Consider the following 19,393-nt stretch of genomic DNA (forward strand, 5'->3'; position numbering starts at 1 on the left):
ACACTCACAGGGCTGAGTTAACTTTGTGTCATTTTCTTGGTAGTTGCATTAATAGTTTCATTAAATCCATTTTATTTCATCCCACAGGTTGCCTCTCTTTTTCTTCTTCCTAGCTGGGGAAGGGTGCTCAGGTGAGAGAGCAGCTGCTGTAGTTTAGCTCCAGATCTGGGATAAATGCAAACACCTCTCAACATCCCATGTAACCCAAATCAGCTATTAAGAGCTACATTTCAACAACTTAAGGGCACCTACAGGAAAGCTGGTGATGAACTGCTTACAAGGGCTTGGAGTAACAGGACAAGGGGCAATGGTTTAAAGCTGGAGCAGGGTAGATTTAGGTTGGGCACCAGGAAGAAATTCTGTGGAATGAGTGGTGAAATAGAGACTGCCCAGGGATGTGGTTGAGGCATCATCCCTGGAGACATTCAAGATTAGATTGGATGTGGCCCTGGGCAACCTGATCTAGTTGGAGATATCCCTGTTGACTGCAGAAGGGTTGGACAAGATGACCTTTGAGGGTCCCTTCCAACACAAGGCAATCTATGAACTCTTAAGTATTCCATCTCAAGCACTTTCAAACCTGGGGAAAGCAAGAAATCAACACAACAAATACTAACCATGCAGTTAGAAACAAACTTTATTGTTGCAATTTGAAAGTATTTACACAATATAAATCTCTTTGCAAGGTACATGACTGTTTAACCAGTGGTAGAAGGCCTTATAATAGCTTCAATAACATTTAGTTCAAAAAGAAACAATTAACCCCAAAGGATAAATGATGCATCTACACTCCACAACACACAAGAAGGGTCATGGGAACTTGTTGGAGAGATGACAAGTGCTGGAAGATGACACAGGCTTGAGCTTATTTTATTCACAGGACATAAGTGGGCTCATGGTAAAAGAACATTGACCAATGTGCAGTGACAAAAAAAGCAACACAAATGGAATATATCCCTAAGATGCTATAGTGGCCCTATTCCTGCAAGTAGTTAAAGGGGTTTAGGTAGCTGGATTAAGAGGCTTCAGCCAGAACCAATGAATCTGATTTAAGTCACATTTATGAAAGACTGGATACATTCTAGGTGCTGAGACTATTGAAAGCACTTGTGTACAAAGCAGCAGCATCAAAATACCACAGACTGCATGAGGTACACAGAATGATAAAAGGAACACTTAAACAAAATCTTTCACATGCTAAAGACTTGAAACCTCTCCTTTTTGGATACCACTTAAAAATTACTGTTACCAAATGTTAGGAAACACTTTTCCTCCCCCCCTCCAATTCACACTGCCTTTTACAGCACTGCTTACAGTATTTTTCATGTTTCTCTTCCACAGTCTTTTTCATTGTCTGTTTTGCATGGGTATCTCTATGGGAAAACAAAAAACAACAACAACAAAGCACTAACATAAAGCCAGAATGCCACAAAAATAGGCTGGTGCAGTACCTGAAGTTATTTCAGCATCGCTTTCCAGAATGTCTTAGATTTCAAGTAACTCCTTGGCTTTCTACGTCTTCACTCAACTTTGAAACATCCACTAAGTATTCTGTGTCATCTCTCCATAAACATCAAATCAAACATATTTGGAACGTCTGTGAATTAAGTTCCACACCACAGGGAACCTGAGGCAGCAGCTCAACAATTTCAGGAGGCTACAGAAACAGCTGATGTAAGATCTTGAAATGTCAATGTGGCAGTCTGGACACTTGTTCTAAGATCACAATCAGCCACTGCAGGCAGTTTCCTGACATTTCACAGTAGTAAACCCCACCCCCCACCCCCTTAATTAAAAATCTGGTGCAGACCACTACCTGTACTATTAAATACACTGAAAAGCCCAATGCACATTTAAAATGTTCCAAATTTATCAGCTAGGGTACTTTTAATCATCTTCTGGAACCTTTCTTTCCTCTCCCCCACCCTAAGATAACTGGTTTCCCAATAACAAGAACTTAATAGCAACAGATGACACCAATTGGAAAAGTCACCTACAAATAAAAATCAAACAATGCTTTTTCCAGTCTGCCCACACCCATTTGATGGCACATTCCCACTTAACTGCCACATGCAACTGTTTCATACATTTTCCTTTCCACTCCAGACATCTATAAACCAAAGTCTAGCCCCATCTGGACTTGTGTCATTTCTCACTGTGGAGAGTCCTCCTCTTAAAAGCCTCATGGTTGGCCAACACAACATCTACCTTGCACAAGACCAAAGGCTTTGCCTATTTTTCACAACTAATGGAAACAAGCAATTTGCAGTCTTTCATAATAAAAAGGGGTGGAGGGGGGGGAAGAATCAGCTGCAAGACTGCTCAGCATCAGCCTTCCATTACTCCAAGGTTTGGCCATTCACTTTCTGTTCTACTGCCACAATTACAACCTGCATGGTGTGGAAGAGATGATAGAAGACAGCAGCTAAATTCCAGTAGTTCAGTAATCTAGCACACTTTAGAAGGCATCCAAGGGCACAGTAAACAACAGAAGTTAAAATAAACTCAAGACCATATAGCTCAAATGCAGACAGGTATGATGTGGGCAGCCTCCTCTACAAACTACATGAAGGATTATCCCAAGCAAGAGATTACATTTCATTGGGTTATGGAACAAAATTCTGTTTAATCAGAAAGTTACCCAAAGTTAACATCTTTCATTAGGTGTAACAAACTATTTAAGCTTTTCTTAGCTAGAAAATGCTTAAAAGAAAGAAAATCTGAACGTCATTCTGCAACAAACTTTACAATTTGCTCTTGTCCTTAAACCATGCAAGTAAGCAAGCTTATTCAATACCTTGCTACATCAAAAGCTTAAGCTCAAGTTTACAGGTGAAGTATTTCCATTTACTTGTACTTACTGAGCCCATTCCTCCTTTTGACTAATACTTTTTTGATGAACTCACTTCCCAGGACTCTAGTAACTGAAAGTGTCAACGCTGCTAAGCATGCCTGCACGTACCAGCCAGTGCAGATCAGCCTCACAGGATGCACACAGTGGATCAAGATCAGCGTGTCAGATGGACAATGAGATTTGCACACTGGCATTTTCCAGCAGAGTTATTAACCACAGCTGTGACAAGAATAAACTAACTGCTGGAAGGACACTATGGAGTTTAGGACAGCCAGGGAAAGGCAGCCTTTGCGGAAAACTGTCTGTGCTGCCAAGATTAAAGGTCTCTTCAGAAAGGGTCTTCCTACACATAAAAAAAATTCTGATGTGTACTGACAAAAGAGAAGACAATTTTAGTCACAAAGGAAACAGCCATGGTTAAGTATGGAAAGGAATCTTAAATATTCATGTTTCCCCTAGTGAAGTAGTGGTTTGGGGCACAGGGAGGGAAAGGGCATGGCACACAGGGAAAAATACATCTGGCAAGTTTCAAATAGTCTATAACTGCCACTAGGCAGTTCTAGTATTGAGGGGAATGACTGGCAGAACTATTTTGGTGATTTGGGCATTTACTATAAGCATTTACAAGTTTGCTATATCCAGCAAAACCACTTCAGCTGGGGAACTTCTATCACACCTAGCTCAACTGCTGTCACCATGGGAGCACACACATCAAGAGTATGCTACCACACTTAAGAAGTCACCAGCATTCAACACCACATCGGAAATTTGGGCAAGTGAGCACATCTTTAACAGCTTTCCCTATACCACAGGTACTGCAAATTTACCTCTCCCAGTCTGCCCTATTGTTCGAACAGACACGCTCCATCTTCGTGCTGTATAAATTGCTTTATTCCAAGAATCATTCCCAAGAGCAAGATGTCAAAAAAACTAAGGGGGAGGGGCAGGAGAGGGAGAAGAGGGTAAGACACTGGATGCCCAAGGCTATAAATGGGTATCTTAACATAAAACTGTTATGCTCTGTTACAGGTCATTTTAACAAAAACAAATCCTCACAGTTAGACTTCTCCTTTACATCAAAATTTCTACAAAAGAGGAGAGAATACAATGCAATACACAAGTCCATAAATGCAAGGTACAGTACAATTCACACTAATTTACAAATGGTTATTTACACTGTTGTATATACACACACAGTCAGATCTGGTTAATGCAGATTTGGTAAGTCCTTTTAAAACGCGAATCGAGAAGTAGAAATGAAGGAGTTGAGCATTATGTGAGAGTCCAGTGACCTAAGAAATCATACATGGATTAGCCAGATCTGGCTGCAGAAATGAGAAGAAAAAAATTCACACTATTCTGCTTTACAAAAGCAACCAGGCCACTATGGTCTATTGACTTGATGCTATTTCTGCAAGAATGCCATTACTAATAATCCTGTTGATATTTACAATTTGGGTTTAACTACAGGAAGAATTATTAATGTTGGCATTCGTGCCCTTAGCGTAACATAAAGGCAACAGAGTAACTTCTTGGCAAGTCACAGTCAAAACTACTACAGGATGTTTCTAGAGCTCAGTCAGGGTTTTTTTTTTTTTATTCCTTCAAATACCTTTAATGTTGCTATTAAAGAGACTGAGACAAATTAATTGCAATAAGTACATGTTCTCTAGTACCTAACTTACATTCAGAACGTCCTGTATTCACAGTTTCAAGCTACTTGATAATCTGCAACGCCTTTGCAAACTACTGCTTCAAACTTGACACATCTGCAGATATTCCTTAGCAAGTGAGAGTGCATCCGAGTGCTACCAGCTCACACGGATGGGGAAAGGAGACTCAAGGTCCCTGGCATTTCAGTCTGAAAAATGTTTTACAGTATTTCCTCAGAGATCGTTTTAATCTGCACTTGTCTTGACAGCTGATGCAAAGCAGCATTTAAGTGTGTAAAATGAATTTCAACATGCAAAATGAAAGCCTCTACCAGTACTGCAAAGTCAACCACTGTGACCTGTGATAATCATTGTGCTTCTTCGAAGTGGCTCAGGAAAAGCTTGCAGTATTTACTATCTACTTCAAAGTGCTTTTATGGGATTCAGTGGAACTGCACAGAAATGAGATTGAGCTGCACTCATGAAGAGCTTTGGTTCTGCAGAAGCAAGCTTCCACTCCTACAGTTATTGCTACTTGAGCTATACAAACAAAAATAGTGCTAAAAAAAAAAAAAACCAAAACCCAAACATTTACACTAACTCCAAACATAAATAGTACTGGTACCTGAAAAGGGAACGTGTTTTGCCAACTGCTGGGGAAGTCAGGGGCTGTCAAGTGTTGGATTTCCCAAGACGGAGTGAACTTCAAGGCCTTTTACAAACGTTTCACAAACAGAAAGCAGCACTGCCAGAAATAAATCCACCACTTCAAGACAATAGTAGTAAGAGTTCAAAAAAGAAATAAATCTCTATCAATCTTACTTCAAAGTAGATCTTGGTGAACTTACAAGGGACTACCATGGGTATTGTTCAATGTCTGTCAATAATGTCAACAGGGAGAAAGTATAGAAAATTAAAGCCTTCAGTACTTTCATGAGCTCTAGCAACATCCTTGGTAACTTCTTGTGTATATTTAGCTACTAAAAAAAAGGAAAAACTAGAAATAAACCTGTCCAGTAAAGGAGCCTCCAGCTAACAAATGCTAACCAAATCGTTACTTATTTCAAGTGAAAAAGGAAGAAAAACTTAAAATAAAAATCCCAGTTCTTCTATTTGCATCAAGGTTTTGACTGAAGGAAAACAAAAAGCCAGAAACCTCCAGAGATGAATAAAAAAAGAGACAAGAAAAGGAATTAAAAACTTTGCTTTTGTAAAAGAACAGAATGCCATTCAAAATGGTCTTTACAGGTGAGATTTTTTTCATTCACATAAATTGTCTTTGTCCTGAATTGATCCAAGCTATTGTAGTAAAGCACACACACATCTCTGTGCATGGTGTACCATAAAGCAATTCTGAATAAATATCTTTGCTGGAGTCTGTACAACAGACTCCCCCTAATATTTACTCTTCAGCTAAGTTTGTGTTTGCCGTGTATATGCACACACACAGACTTTGTACATGTGGGCACTTATGTGACCAAAGTGCAAAGTTTCTCAGAGTTTAAATCAGAGTTGGATATATGCTTAACCAACCCCAACACTGGTTTGTTTTCTTTCTGTTGTGGATTTCTTCCCCTCCCACCCCCGCCACCCCCTTTCAAATTTAAAGCCTCTTTTCCATGCAAACTTATACATTGTTTGAAGTAAACATTTCCTTTTCAAATTCACATTTTGTTAATCCAGACCATTCTTGGTATAATAGCTTTAAGAAATAAGAAAATGGGTGTGATGATCAAAGCCCCATCGTTCAAGTCAGGTACATTTCCATACCATCCTTCGAACTAGAGACTTTGAAAAGTCATTTGCTGCAACAGGAAAAAAAAGTAAGACAATTTCCAACTACAGGACCAAGCATTAAAGACCAGAACCCAAGGTTAGAAGACGACAAAGCAGAGAGATGTCAACGATAGATGAACTGTAAACCTAAGTGTCTTGCTCCCCAGTGCAACAGGACCTGTTCACTCATCCTCTTCAGTTCAACAGTCCACTGCTGAAGCACATCAAATAGACACCAGAAAAGTGTTTGAATTTAGAATCAGTCTTCAAAAAAAGACTAGAATTTGGAATAATGGGGGTTTTTGCTTTACAAGTACACTGAATGAACAAGCAGCTTTCCCACAGAAGTCATGAGATTGTATGCTGTCCATCTAACACCAGGACAGTTCATATCCTCAGAGAATCTGATCGTCACAGAACCTTTAAGTTTCTACAGTTTTAACACATCAAGAAGGAAAAACTCAGAACATTATTTATCATTTCAGCAAGCTAGTTGACTGTTACAAAAGAACAATGCCATCAGACAGAAAGCTACCATTTTCTTGTTGAAAACAAAAAGAAAGATGGTCCTAACCTTTCTCCCTAGTTACACCACACTGGTGATCTGACAAGTCTCTCATCACTTCTTTTTGCTTGTGTACATCTAACAGGTTAATATTCTCTGACCATGTTTTCTTGAATATAAGTTAATGCAACTTCAATAAAATAAGCTGTTCAACAAATCCTTTGGAACTGCACCAAACTTTTACAGAAACTGATGGAAGCAGCAATGGAATCATGTTATGTTAAACTTAGAATAAATAATTCACATACAGCATATGTTAAATTACAAAGAAGGATTAAATTGCCTTTTCTACAACTTTTCATAGATTTAGCAAGTTTCTAATCCATCTGATATCAACAGCAGTACGTATGTTCTTCATAGTAAATTTAACATTGAAGGACTGTTTAGAGGCATTATTTATAAAGCAAGAACCACCAAGTGAGCATTACAGAACTTCAGCAAATGTTTAGGTTTTTTTTTCCAGTATCTGTTCTCAGAAAAAGATTCAGGATTCAGGGGTTGTCTATCCACTTGGTAAGTTTCTTCCTCCTCATTACTCAGGAAGAGTCAATGTCATGACCTCCAGCTTCATTTTGAAATACTGGTTAAACCGAACAATTGCATACCTGTTCAAAGGGAAAGAGAGACTGGATGTTAAGAGCAGGTAGCTCCTCACATGCAAACAGGGGCTCTGAGCAAGCTGACAGTGTGAGGTGTCCCTGCCCATAGCAGGGGGATTGGATCCTTGAGGTGTCTTCCAGCCCTGACAATGATTCTAAGAAACAGCCATGATGCTAGGCAGGGCTAGGCAAAAGTCCACCTACCACAGTATCCGTTTCCAACAATGACCCTTAGCAGCTGCCAAAGGAAAAATAAACAACCAAGCAACCCTGTTGTGCTCTCAAACTGCGCCAGGGGAGGTTTAGACTCGAGGTGAGGAGGAAGTTCTTCACCGAGCGAGTCATTCGTCATTGGAACGGGTTGCCCAGGGAGGTGGTTGAGTCATCGACCCTGGAGGCGTTCAAGATGAGATTGGACGTGGCACTTGGTGCCATGGTCTAGTTATGGGGTCAGTGTTGATAGGTTGGACTCAATGATCCTCTAGGTCCTCTCCAACCTAAGCTATACTGTGATACTGTCACTACCCTTCCAATCCCAGCTTACTACAGTTTCTAAAAGAGATGCTGTTCTGAGAGCATCAAAGGTGGTGTTTTTGTGTTTAACCATATAATGTTAGTGGTTGGAAGGGACCTCGAAAGACTGAGTCCGAGCCCCCTGCCAAAGCAGGATCACCTAGGGCAGGCCACACAGGAATTCATCCAAGAGGGGTTTGAAAGCCTCCTGAGAAGGAGACTTGACAACCTCTCTGGGCAGCCTGTTCCAGAACTCCATCACACCCACAGTAAAGAAGATTCTCCTCATGCTGAGATGGAACCTGCTCTGCTCCAGTTTGCACCCATTGGTCTTTCTCCTATTCCTGGGGACCACCAAAAAGAGACCAGCACCTTCACCCTGACACCCAGCCCTCATATTTATAGACATTAATAGTTCTTAATAGACTGTGCAACAACTGACAAATACAGGTGCAGGGAAATTTGATCTTGATCATTGCAAGAATGAGATTTTATTGAAAATGGACACGTTTTAGAGTCCTACCTACCACCTGTGCTTTAACTTTTTTTAAGTTTGCCATCTAGTGGTCACTACCAGTACTTCGACTTGAGAATATTCTGTGAAGAAATTCATGTTTTGTCTCCTTTAGAAATCTAAGTGTTTACACAACTAAGCCCAGATCAACTTAATGCAAAAATCTCTAAAGTGGGATCTTTTGCCACGCAAAATTAATTTTATTACCTGGACCAGTCACAGTATCACAGAATGTTAGGGGTCAGAAGGACCTCCAATGATCATCGAGTCCAACTCCCCTACCAGAGCAGTAACAACTAGAGTAGGCTACACAGGAACAAACACATCCAGGCAGATTTGGAATATCTCCAGAGAAGGAGACTCCACAGCCTCTCCGGGCAGCCTGCTCCAGGGTTCTGGCACCCTCACAGGGAAAAAAGTTTTTCTTATGTTCACATGGAACCTCCTCTGCTCCAGCTTGCACCCACTACCCCTTGTCCTGTCAGACATCCCCAAGCAGAGCCTGGGTCCATCCTCCTGACACTGCCCTTCACATCTTTCTAAACATGAATGAGGTCACCCCTCAGGCTCCTCTGCTCCAAGCGCAAGAGCCCCAGCTCCCTCAAGCCTTTCCTCAGCAGAGAGATGTTCCACTGCCTTCAGCATCATTGCAGCTCTGTGCTAGACTCCTTCAAGCAGTTCCCTGAGGTTCTTATTGAACCAAGGTGCCCACAACTGGGCACAATATTCCAGACACAGCCTCACTAGGGCAGGGTGGAGGGGAAGGAGAACCTCCTTCAACCTACTCTCCACACCCTTTCCAATACACCCCAGGATGCCCTGGGCACATTGTGGCCAATGGAGAGATTAAATCCTCTGCCTCTTGCCATGAAAAAACAAATGTCAGAGAGATACATCTCTCTGAAAGAACATCACAGGCTAGCTTCTCAGGCAACAGAACATGCATTGTCATCACAAAATCTCTTTAAAGAAGATTGTATCAAGCACACTTACCCTAGAAAATCAAAGTCAATGGTGGAATATTTGGCTTGAATTAGAGCCCACAATCCCCAGAAGAAGTGGGAAGCCTGAAAAGGGGGGAAAAAAAAAATAGTGAAAAATTAACATTATAAATCCAACCTGTAAACAGAATTCTCACATTGAAACAAGAAGCTGCCTAGAAGAGAACTCCCAAGACTCAAGCTTTTTGTCAAGTCATTTGATCTCTTTACCAAAGAGTGGTAAACAAATATGACGGAATTAATTGCTGGTAGAGTAAATCCATTGGACTCCCAACCCTCCACACATTTTCAAGAAAAATAATGCTGCATTGATGAAATAGGTCATCTTTTGCATCGACTGTTGTAGGTGAAACAACACATTGCTACTGCTGCTAAATAAATCTGTAGTATTCTACATGTATTCAACTCTAGAAAAAGATATGAAATTCCTACAATTTAAACCAAGATAACCAAATCCAAATCTGAAAGCAACTCCCTGCTTGCCAAGAGACTGCAAGGAAAGGGCTACAGCAGTACTGAAAGACTCCAGAATAATCTAATTATCTCTTTTCTAATAATTGTAGAACAATAATAATAAATATTCTAATGTAAGAAAACATTATCCTTTTATTTCACTGTAAGACTTCTAAAGTCAGAATATTCTACTGAGATCTTAAACACACAACATACCAGAAAGATTCCACAGAACAGGCTATGTAAGTTGGGTTTGGGGTTTCTGTTTGCTTGTGGTTTTCAGTTTTGCTATGTTTGTTTGTGGTTGTTGGTTGGTTTGGTTGCATTTTTAAGTGTCTTACCAGTGCAAACTGATTGACTTGGACATACAGTACTTCAACTTCTTTTTCACTGACTTCTGTGCCAAATCCTTTGTACTCTTTGTAGGCCTCAAGGTAAGATCTCAGCCATTGTTCCTGTAATTTTCTGTTAGGGTAAAGGCTGTAGTCTACCTCATTTACTCCTAGAAAACAGAAAAAGTACATATTAGAACCTTATCATGTTCCTTTCTCCCCACCCACCCACAAAAATCCGTGTGTACAAACATTGGTGTTTTTTGTTTTGACCTGACTTGTTAGCATGTAACAAAGTTGGTGAGGGGTTTGGAACACAAGCCCTATGAAGAGAGGCTGAGGGAGCTGGGGTTGCTTAGCCTGGAGAGGAGGAGACTCAGGGGTGACTTTATTGCTCTCTACAACTACCTGAAGGGAGGTTGTAGACAGGCGGATGTTGGTCTCTTCTCCCAGGCAGCCAGCACCAGAACAAGAGGACACAGTCTCAGGCTGCGCCAGGGGAGGTTTAGGCTGGATGTTAGAAAAGTTCTATACAGAGAGAGTGATTGCCCATTGGAATAGGCTGCCTGTGGAGGTGGTGGAGTCACCATCATTGGAGGTGTTCAGGAGGAGACTTGATGGGGTGCTTGGTGCTATGGTTTAGTTGTTTAGGAGGGTTGGACACAATGATCTTGAAGGTCTCTTCCAACCTGGTTTGGTCTATTCTATTCTATCAGTTACATGTTGACGAGGATTTCTCACACACAGAGCATTCAACATAGCAGTAAGATTTATGTTGTTTCTTTGCAACCATGGACACATTCTACTTGTTGAATCTCAAAATACAAGTCTGGCTTTGAGAGAAGCCTTAAGAGAAAGTACTTGCATTGTGAAACAAAAAAATCTCACAAACATATGAATTAAGTGCTTCATAATTTATAACAAAAAGGCCTTGCATGCAACAATATCCAAGGCTGACTCCAGGTGCATGTACACTGTCACCAACTAAGCTCAAATTTGAGAGAAAAATCAGAAGTCTACCTCTTTCCCCCACAGGGTATTGGCAGAATTTCGAGTCTTACATCCACAGCTATTCTTTTTGTCCTGTTTTTCTTGCTATACTGGAGCTGCTTAGCGATAGGATGCAAGGAATCTGCCAGAAATCCCAAACCTGGATCACAGCTCATTCTGACTAGCTACCAGTTCTCAAAGGACTTAGGAATTCTCATTAAGTCTTTTAAGATTATCGCTTAGCACCTCCTCTTTTCTGTGTCGGATCCACTCAAATTTATCTTAGAAAAATAATATTAAATAGGTATCAAATAGCAGAGATGGGAAAAAATTGTTCTCCTAAGAAAAAAAACATTAAGTAGTAATTGTGCATTTAATCTTCTTACTGAGCTTAGGTCCTTAAAAATGTAGTCATACCATGAGAAATTCTAGATTAAAAAGATGATAATAATCAAAGATCTCCAATATATCTTGTAAATAAATATTTGTGATTGCCAAATGCTTAAATCACCAAATTTACAACTTAAATTACTAAATATATACCTGGAATGTTATAAAGTTATCTGAACTTGCTTCAGTGTGAAGCAATCTAATCTCATACCAAGCTGTACTCTTTCTGTACTAATCACTATGTAAATTTTTCCTGTTGCCCCAGCTTCTGAAATTATACAATATACACTCAAGGTTATTGCTCTACTATGGAGTAAATGGAATTGGCATCCACTGAAAGGAAATTGAACTGGTTAATGCAAGTTCTGCATTTATCTCTAGTAAAGCTTAGGACCTCATAACCCCATTTCAGTATCACTAAGGTTGGAAGAGACCTCAAAGGTCATCGAGTCCAATCTGTCACCGCAGACCTCATGACTAGAGTAGGGAGGACACTACTGCCCACTGCAGGCTTGAACTCATAACCTTCCCATTAAAGGTCTTATGCGCTACCAACTGAGCCACACTTCGTTGCTGGGTGCAATTCTGGGTCAGCAAAGCTGCAAAGGAAGCCTGTATAATGAAACAGCTACATATATATAGCTGCTAATCTGATTAAAATCTATCTAAATACACAGACAGAAAAAGAATGTGCAAGAATAAGAGGTTTTTATAAAACCATTGCATCTTTACCTCCAAAATCCAATTTTTACCTGCAAACTCGTTGAAGTGATTTCCAATGTCATAAGCCAAGTAGTTGTATCCAGAGTATTCATAGTCTATGAACTGCACATCACCTATGTGAGAGACAACAGCAGCAACATCAGAGCCCATATCAAATGAGATCACATCCCCAATCCTTTGATGTCCTTTGAAGTTTTGGGGAATCACAAAACAAAACCACACACCTGTCTGACTTGTGCTCAGCTGAGTCCACTCAGACATTCCAGGGCAAGGCTGTGATTTTTATTACATGAAATCCCCTTGAATATTAATTCAAGAAAGTTCTTAAACAATTACTTAGAGCTTACAATTATTTAAACCCTGAATGGCAGAGCTTCAATTTTCAGTTCTACCACATGAGGGCATCCCTTACCTTCCAAGTAAGAAATACAGTAGAAGATCCTTTATTGAAGCTTTACATAGACATACCAGACCACTTTCTTCCCCGACTTAAAATAGAACAGTCCTGTTTATTCTCACAAGTGTACAATCACAGTGGACTAAGACATTGCAACATGTAGGTATTTCCTTGAACATCTTGATGTTTCCTGCCTCCTCTAGCCACACTTAAACAAAGCAAGACTTACTTATTGTTGCCTTTTATTTAGTAACCAAGAGGGAAGCTGGGAAAAATGCTTCACTCAAGGTAACGCAGATAGAAGCTGCTCAAGAATGTCTACAGCCCATCAGCCAAACCATTAACAAGATGGACTAGATGCAACCAGCTCCTCTGCTTCAAGGGAAACCAAGAAGATTAACAAAAATAAAAATCAGAAAATAAAGCAATGGGTTCACTTAACAGCTTTTGAACTACAACATTAAAATGCAAAACTGCTGTGCTGAAATGGGCAACTACAATAGTTGCAGCCTTCTCCCTTTCTATACCCATTCTTTGATGGTTGGCTGCATACTTATATTAGAATACAATGAACAATCTTCTTAGCATGACTTAAAACATCTTATACATACTAATGCTAACTATCAGAACTTGGTGTTAATTAAAAGAAAAACAAATCAATAATCATGTTAAAGTTAAGTATGCTACATGTTTCCTAGACTAAGGATTCAGAGGGTCTAATATACAGTCTCCTTAATTGTGGATACATCATAAGAAGCATGACCAATAGATAAGTGAACTGACTCTGATGCTTTACTGTGCTCTGGTAAGACCTCACCTGGAGTACTGAGTCCTGCTCTGGAGCCCTCAACATAGGAGGAACATGGACCTGATAGAGCAGGTCCAGAGGAGGGTGATGAACACAGTGGGCTGAAGCACCTCTGCTACGAGGACAAGCTGAGGGAGCTGCGGTTGTTCAGCCTGGAGAAGAGAAGGCTCTGGGGAGACTATTCTAATAGAGGCCTTCCAGTACCTGAAGGGGGCTACAAGGCGGCTGCAGAGGGACCATTTGCAAAGGCCTGCAGTAGTAAGAGCAGGGGCAATGGTTTGGGATGAGAAAAGATATTTAGATTGGATGCCAGGAATAAGTTCTGCACCATGAGGGTGGCTACCCAGGGAGGTAGTTGCCCCATCCCTGGAGATACTCAAGGTCAGGCTGGACAAGGCTCTGAGCAAGCTGATCCAGTGGAGGATGTCCCTGCTCACTGCAGAGAGGGTTGGATTGGATGACCTTTGAAGGCCCCTTACAGCCCAAACCATTCTGTGATTATCAAATAACAGTTTTGCTAGGTAAGTGTCCTGGCCAAGTTATCACAACACTTTATTAGACATGTTCCTTCCTATGCAGTTCATCTTCATTGAAGTTGAAATTCTAAAACATTAAATGTTTTTCAAACATATAAATCTTGTCTAAGCACTTACAAGCAAAGTTAAATTCCACAACTCAAAAAAAATCACTAAGTGACAATCCTCCAAGGCAGAGTTTGCCTTTATTTTCACAAAAAGAGAGGATTAATTACCATGGTTGTAAGATTAAATCTTTTAGAATCTAACAAACCAAAAATGAAAATGGCTTGCAAAGTGGCCAGCTCCTCCAAGGAAAATCTTGTTGGCAATGCAAAATTTGACATTCTCTAGAATCCTGAGGGGACAAGAAATTTTAGAGTATCTGCAACTAAAATCTTTTAATATTGTCACAGATTACCTCTGTCACTGCTTGAATGGAAAACTGGTAATAATGCTTGTGCTTCCCACTCTCTCATTAGGACAACTGGTACTAGGCACTCTAGGGGTGAAATGCATGAGAATAAGTGATGGCACAAACCTCCTCTCATTGCACAAGGAGCATGGTGCAGGGCACCACAAGGCAGCATCATTAGCATATCTAATCTGCAGCAGATGAAGAAAATTTGACAAACTCAAATTTGTTAAGACAAAAGTTCCAAGTGAAGAAGTCCTGCATTTTCACTGAGCTCTTTCAGACTCAGGCTACTGTAGAACTCCATTTCTGCATGAGGGCTCAAAGTAAAGATGCAGAGTTCTGTGAAATAAAGCTAAAACTTTGTTTTTCCACTTTATAATTGCATAATGTAAACATGTCCTTTTAGAGGAAGCAGAAGAAATTTTGTATCAATTGTTTAAATAACACTATAATTAGAAGTTACTTTTAATACCATTCCTACAGGAAGTCCAATTCCAAAAGCTATGGCTTACATTAATAAACAGCTGGCTTTTTGTTTTGAAGTTTCTGGAAGTACAAAGAATTTGTGTCTCTGATATCAGTGGATATAAGCAGATGAACAAGAGACACTAGTCTAAGCACATTGCTATTGTATTGGAAGTGAGGTATGATTTAAAACTAAGCTCCCTCATCTCCCTGGAGAAGCTACTGTTATCGACAGGAATACAAACATCAAGAAGATTGAGTGTTTCAAGTCAAAACATTGCATTATTTGTGGGGTCTCCTAGTAATCTCACAGGCAAGGTAATCCATGAAAACCACATGAAGGCACAAAATATGTGCTGTGTTCCACATATCAGAAATTAGGGGTTTTTTAACAGATCACATAGCAGTCAGAGCATCTGCTAGATCTCACAGAAAGATAGGAGGGTGATGACAGCTCTCCTTCCAGCTGCTCTTCATTTCTAATGATTTAATAAGTTTCAATGGGCAATCCTAGTTGTAGTTACTACAGCACAATGATGAGCCTGTGCTCCATCCCATCCTACTCATCAGGTGAGCCATTGAGGCCATAGATGACAGCTTCATTAAAAATAATGATCTATGCTACTAATATACTTGAAAATTCACAAAGGGGTCATAAACCCAAAGAACAAATGTAGCTATAAATTTATTCAGTGTAGCCCTGCAAAACAAAAAGGTTTTCAGATCAAAACCAGAAGCCTTAAACATACCTCAGTCTTCAGAAGCACTGAGCACCCACAGACTCCTACCAAAGATCATAGAAAACATTGGGTAGGCAGAGGGAATAAACAGAACAAAACTAGCCATCTAACCACACACTCAACTTCCTGGCAGGTGATTTTAATACATTCAAAGAGATCATATACACAAACAAAAGAATACTGATACTTGGTCTTACTGAATAGCATTGAGTATTCTTAAAACATCAAGAATTTTTTGCAAACTTCCAGGTCATGCTGGGGGAAAAACAAACCAAGACCCCACAACTAAAAATACCCCAAACAAGCAAAACCAAAGGCAAAACAAAAAACCCAACCAAACACACACACAAAACCCCACAAAACAAACAAAAAAAGGCAAATCAACCACAATAACGCCAAACAAATAAAAACCAACCAATACCCCCCACCAAAACCAAAAAACCCCAAGACTTGAAGAGCATCAGAATACAAGGTCTATAAAGAAGCAATACTAAGCTTCAATGATATTTTGACTATCTTGATGTCCAAATTGTAATTAAAAGCAACATGAAGCTCTGAATTATATCCTTTAAAGAGCAGATGACACTGATAATTAAAAGTTACGTAAAAGTAACACTTGCAAATTTCCATATCCTGAGTGACTGCAAAGGGACATTAGCAAAACAGCAAGAGGCACAGTTCTCTCAGCCACAGCGTGAACTTTGGATGAGTGAAACTCCATTAAATGAAGCTAGCACTCAACGTGCTATTCCAGTCTCAAATTAAGAGCCACCAAATCCTGTGGCCTTAAAAAGTAGTCTGTGGCACAACTATGATCTTTCTTTCAAATCTGAACATTTAAGATTGCTGTAATGCAGACAAGTCTAAAGCAAGCACTGGGACAAGCCATAACCATTGTAATGGCATTGCACAAGAGTCCTAGAAACTATGTAACTTAAACGTATGTGCCCACACCTCCTCCCAAAATTAAGCATTCACAAATACCACAAATACAGTGTTGCTAAAACAGTTTGAGCCAACTTCTGATAAGTCAGATAAACATTAATAGATTTGCATAAACTTTAACTTTTTTCCCCTTTCTTTCAGTAATCTAGAAAATTAATTCTCTCCTAATTCCAGTCACCAAGGACTTAGAAGTGTTTCTACATGGAAAAGCAAAGTAAAAGCACATCAAAGCTGTTAACTGCCTTCACACAGTTCAATGCCATTGCTATTAAAGCACATCTTCGAAGATTCTATTTTGTGCTCTTGAAAAATTATTTGTATCCCAATAAAAGCTTTTGCTCTGCTAAACAGAGTTCCAGCAATACTTCTAAAAAAATCACATTCCTCATCTTAGAAGTTGTACTCAGATTAATACATTTTGCTCAGTAGAAAGTAAACTATGAGAACAGCTTTCAAACTACAAATGACCCTTCTACAGATGGCATTGAGGTATGGTTACCACAAACAGTGCCTGCTGTACCCACACTGCATAGGTTTCAAAATACAGTACAAGTGCAATATCCAAATGTAAGCTTAATAAATACATTTTTCATGTTTCCAAGTCTTCTTTTTTCCCCCAGCTGTTTACATCTACCTTGAAGCCAATGTACTTGACATACCTCCCTCCTCCCCACCTTGCCCCCAAACACTAAGCACTCACACACTCGTTATGGTAGGATTGCTCTTAAGTGAGGCACTGCTGGCATTGTTTATTCCTCCATTCTGTTTACAAAGACAAAAGCATATAGCATTTGTTTTAAAAGTAGGAACTTCAAACCTATTGAGTGTGAGAGTGAACCCTCTAAAGGAATGCCTCAAATGTTTGGGTTTTTTTGCAGCATGGTTCTACTATGAAAAGTGACTATAAAAATTACTTTTACCTCATGGGGTCTGTTCTGGAATGCTACAACTCAAGGCAGTTTCAGCGTTGGGAAAAAAACACAATAAAAACAGATGTTTTCTGGTATACACATTGGAGTTGTGTATATAAGAGCACAAGCTGAGTTTTTTGGTTTGGGTTTTTTTTGTTTGGTTTGTGTTTTTTTTAATACCTTCCATGCCTTACTCCCCCCTGCATTTTAAGTGAAACCAGAACACATCAGTGAAACTAAATAAAACCACTTCAGCTACTGAATTCTTAAAGTGCATTTACATTACAATTTAAAATGTACTAACAAATGAATTAACAGGATTGTACAGGTATATAAACATATATATATATACACACACACACACACACACTTCTGTAACTAGAATTGGGAGCAATTCCATTCCAAAGTGCTATTAACTCAGAGGGAAACCTGCATACAAACCAAAAGACTTTATTTTCTCAATTCACATGCATCCATCCAGTGAACTTATGTTTACATACACACAGGCAATTTTCATATTAGAACCAACTGCAGCTTGTTTGTATGCTTTTATTTAGAGCTTAAGGGACCAAAGACCAGTGGAAAAGACTGCCATTCCACTCACAGTTTCACATTTTGATTTACATGCCAATCTTAACTTCCCACAACTACTAGAATGTGTGGCATCCTCCCTTCAAAAGAAAATCCTCATCCAATATGATAAATTTATTGCACTCAGCTAAACTCAGATATTCAAAACGGGAGGAAAGCTGTGCATTTTTACTGCACAATGACCCTTTTAGCGTCACTACTTTGCCTTTTGTTTGATGTGTTTAGTAACCAAACCTCAAACAACTAAAAATCAAGCCACAGAAGGAACTGCAAGTTTACACAGAAACTCTAAAAGGCATTCCTTATTAACCTGAGTATTATAACAAAAACAGTTAAGATGTGTACTGCCTACAACTGTTTGACTGTATTTGTATTTACAGTATGTATTTACACAAGAAATCTTTGAGTTGCCTATGTACCTCACACAGTAAACACTGAGTCACTGATCACAGTATTAACTGGAACTAAGGTACTTCATTATCAAAGTGTCTTCCCACAATCACAAACCAGAACACACACACATTATAGCAACTAATATCTCCAAGCTATTTTCTGTGCTTAGCTTTTGTTAGGCTTTTTGTCATCCTAAAAGGTTTATATGACTGAAACAGAATTAACATGAACAATTATATACTTTGAAATGTAGTCACATGAGCAGCCTAGGAATTAACAAATTCATTAAAAAAGAAGGCAAAGAGCACCAATGTTATTCTTCTGTACAGTAACCTACAGATGAGAATTACCTAATGAAGAAACTTACTTGCACAGATATTGTTGCCATTACTTGAGGTCTTAAAAAGCTGAGGTCAGTTAACTAAGTCAGTAAACGCAGCAAATGAGGCAGCAAATGCAATTACAACACAGACACAGCCACTCACTACTTACTGCTTAGTTCAATACCTACCTCGTTTCTTGTTGTAAATAATATTCTTACACAACAGGTCATTGTGACAGAGTACCACTGGTGAGCCTAGATTTGACAGTCTCTCCTTCATCCAAGTCATCTCTTCCTGAAGAACTTGAGGACTTGGAATGTCACTTAAAAACCTTTTCAAGTATAAGAAGTTTAAGAGTTAGTTTTTAGTACAGTGAGTTCCATACCAGCATTTGAAATTAAGTAGCTTATTTTTTCCCTCTACATTCTTTCCGCAAACAGACCTTCTTGCAAACCCTGTCCCCTGGTACAACAGCAAATTATGACAATTTGCCTCCCTCCTCCCCCAAAAAAACACCAACTCTGT

At 39.5% G+C, this 19,393-nt stretch overlaps 1 protein-coding gene across 1 annotated transcript in view; it reads right to left on the reverse strand.

The window, feature by feature from the left end:
• Window positions 1-1,778: 1,778 nt before the first annotated feature.
• The window catches only part of ETNK1 (ethanolamine kinase 1), a 32,036-nt gene continuing 14,421 nt past the window's right edge, over window positions 1,779-19,393 (reverse strand). Inside the window, exons 4-8 of the mRNA XM_068141939.1 lie at window positions 19,057-19,199; window positions 12,392-12,475; window positions 10,269-10,429; window positions 9,467-9,540; window positions 1,779-7,452 (exon numbers count right to left, since the gene is read on the reverse strand). Coding sequence (XP_067998040.1) covers window positions 7,380-7,452; window positions 9,467-9,540; window positions 10,269-10,429; window positions 12,392-12,475; window positions 19,057-19,199 — 535 coding nt within the window. The 3' untranslated portion in view covers window positions 1,779-7,379. The remainder of the gene's footprint in view (window positions 7,453-9,466; window positions 9,541-10,268; window positions 10,430-12,391; window positions 12,476-19,056; window positions 19,200-19,393) is intronic.

Source organism: Melanerpes formicivorus, unplaced genomic scaffold (genome assembly GCF_026170545.1).
Source record: "Melanerpes formicivorus ecotype bairdi unplaced genomic scaffold, bMelFor1.0.p_v2 SCAF_8, whole genome shotgun sequence".
NCBI lineage: Eukaryota > Metazoa > Chordata > Aves > Piciformes > Picidae > Melanerpes > Melanerpes formicivorus.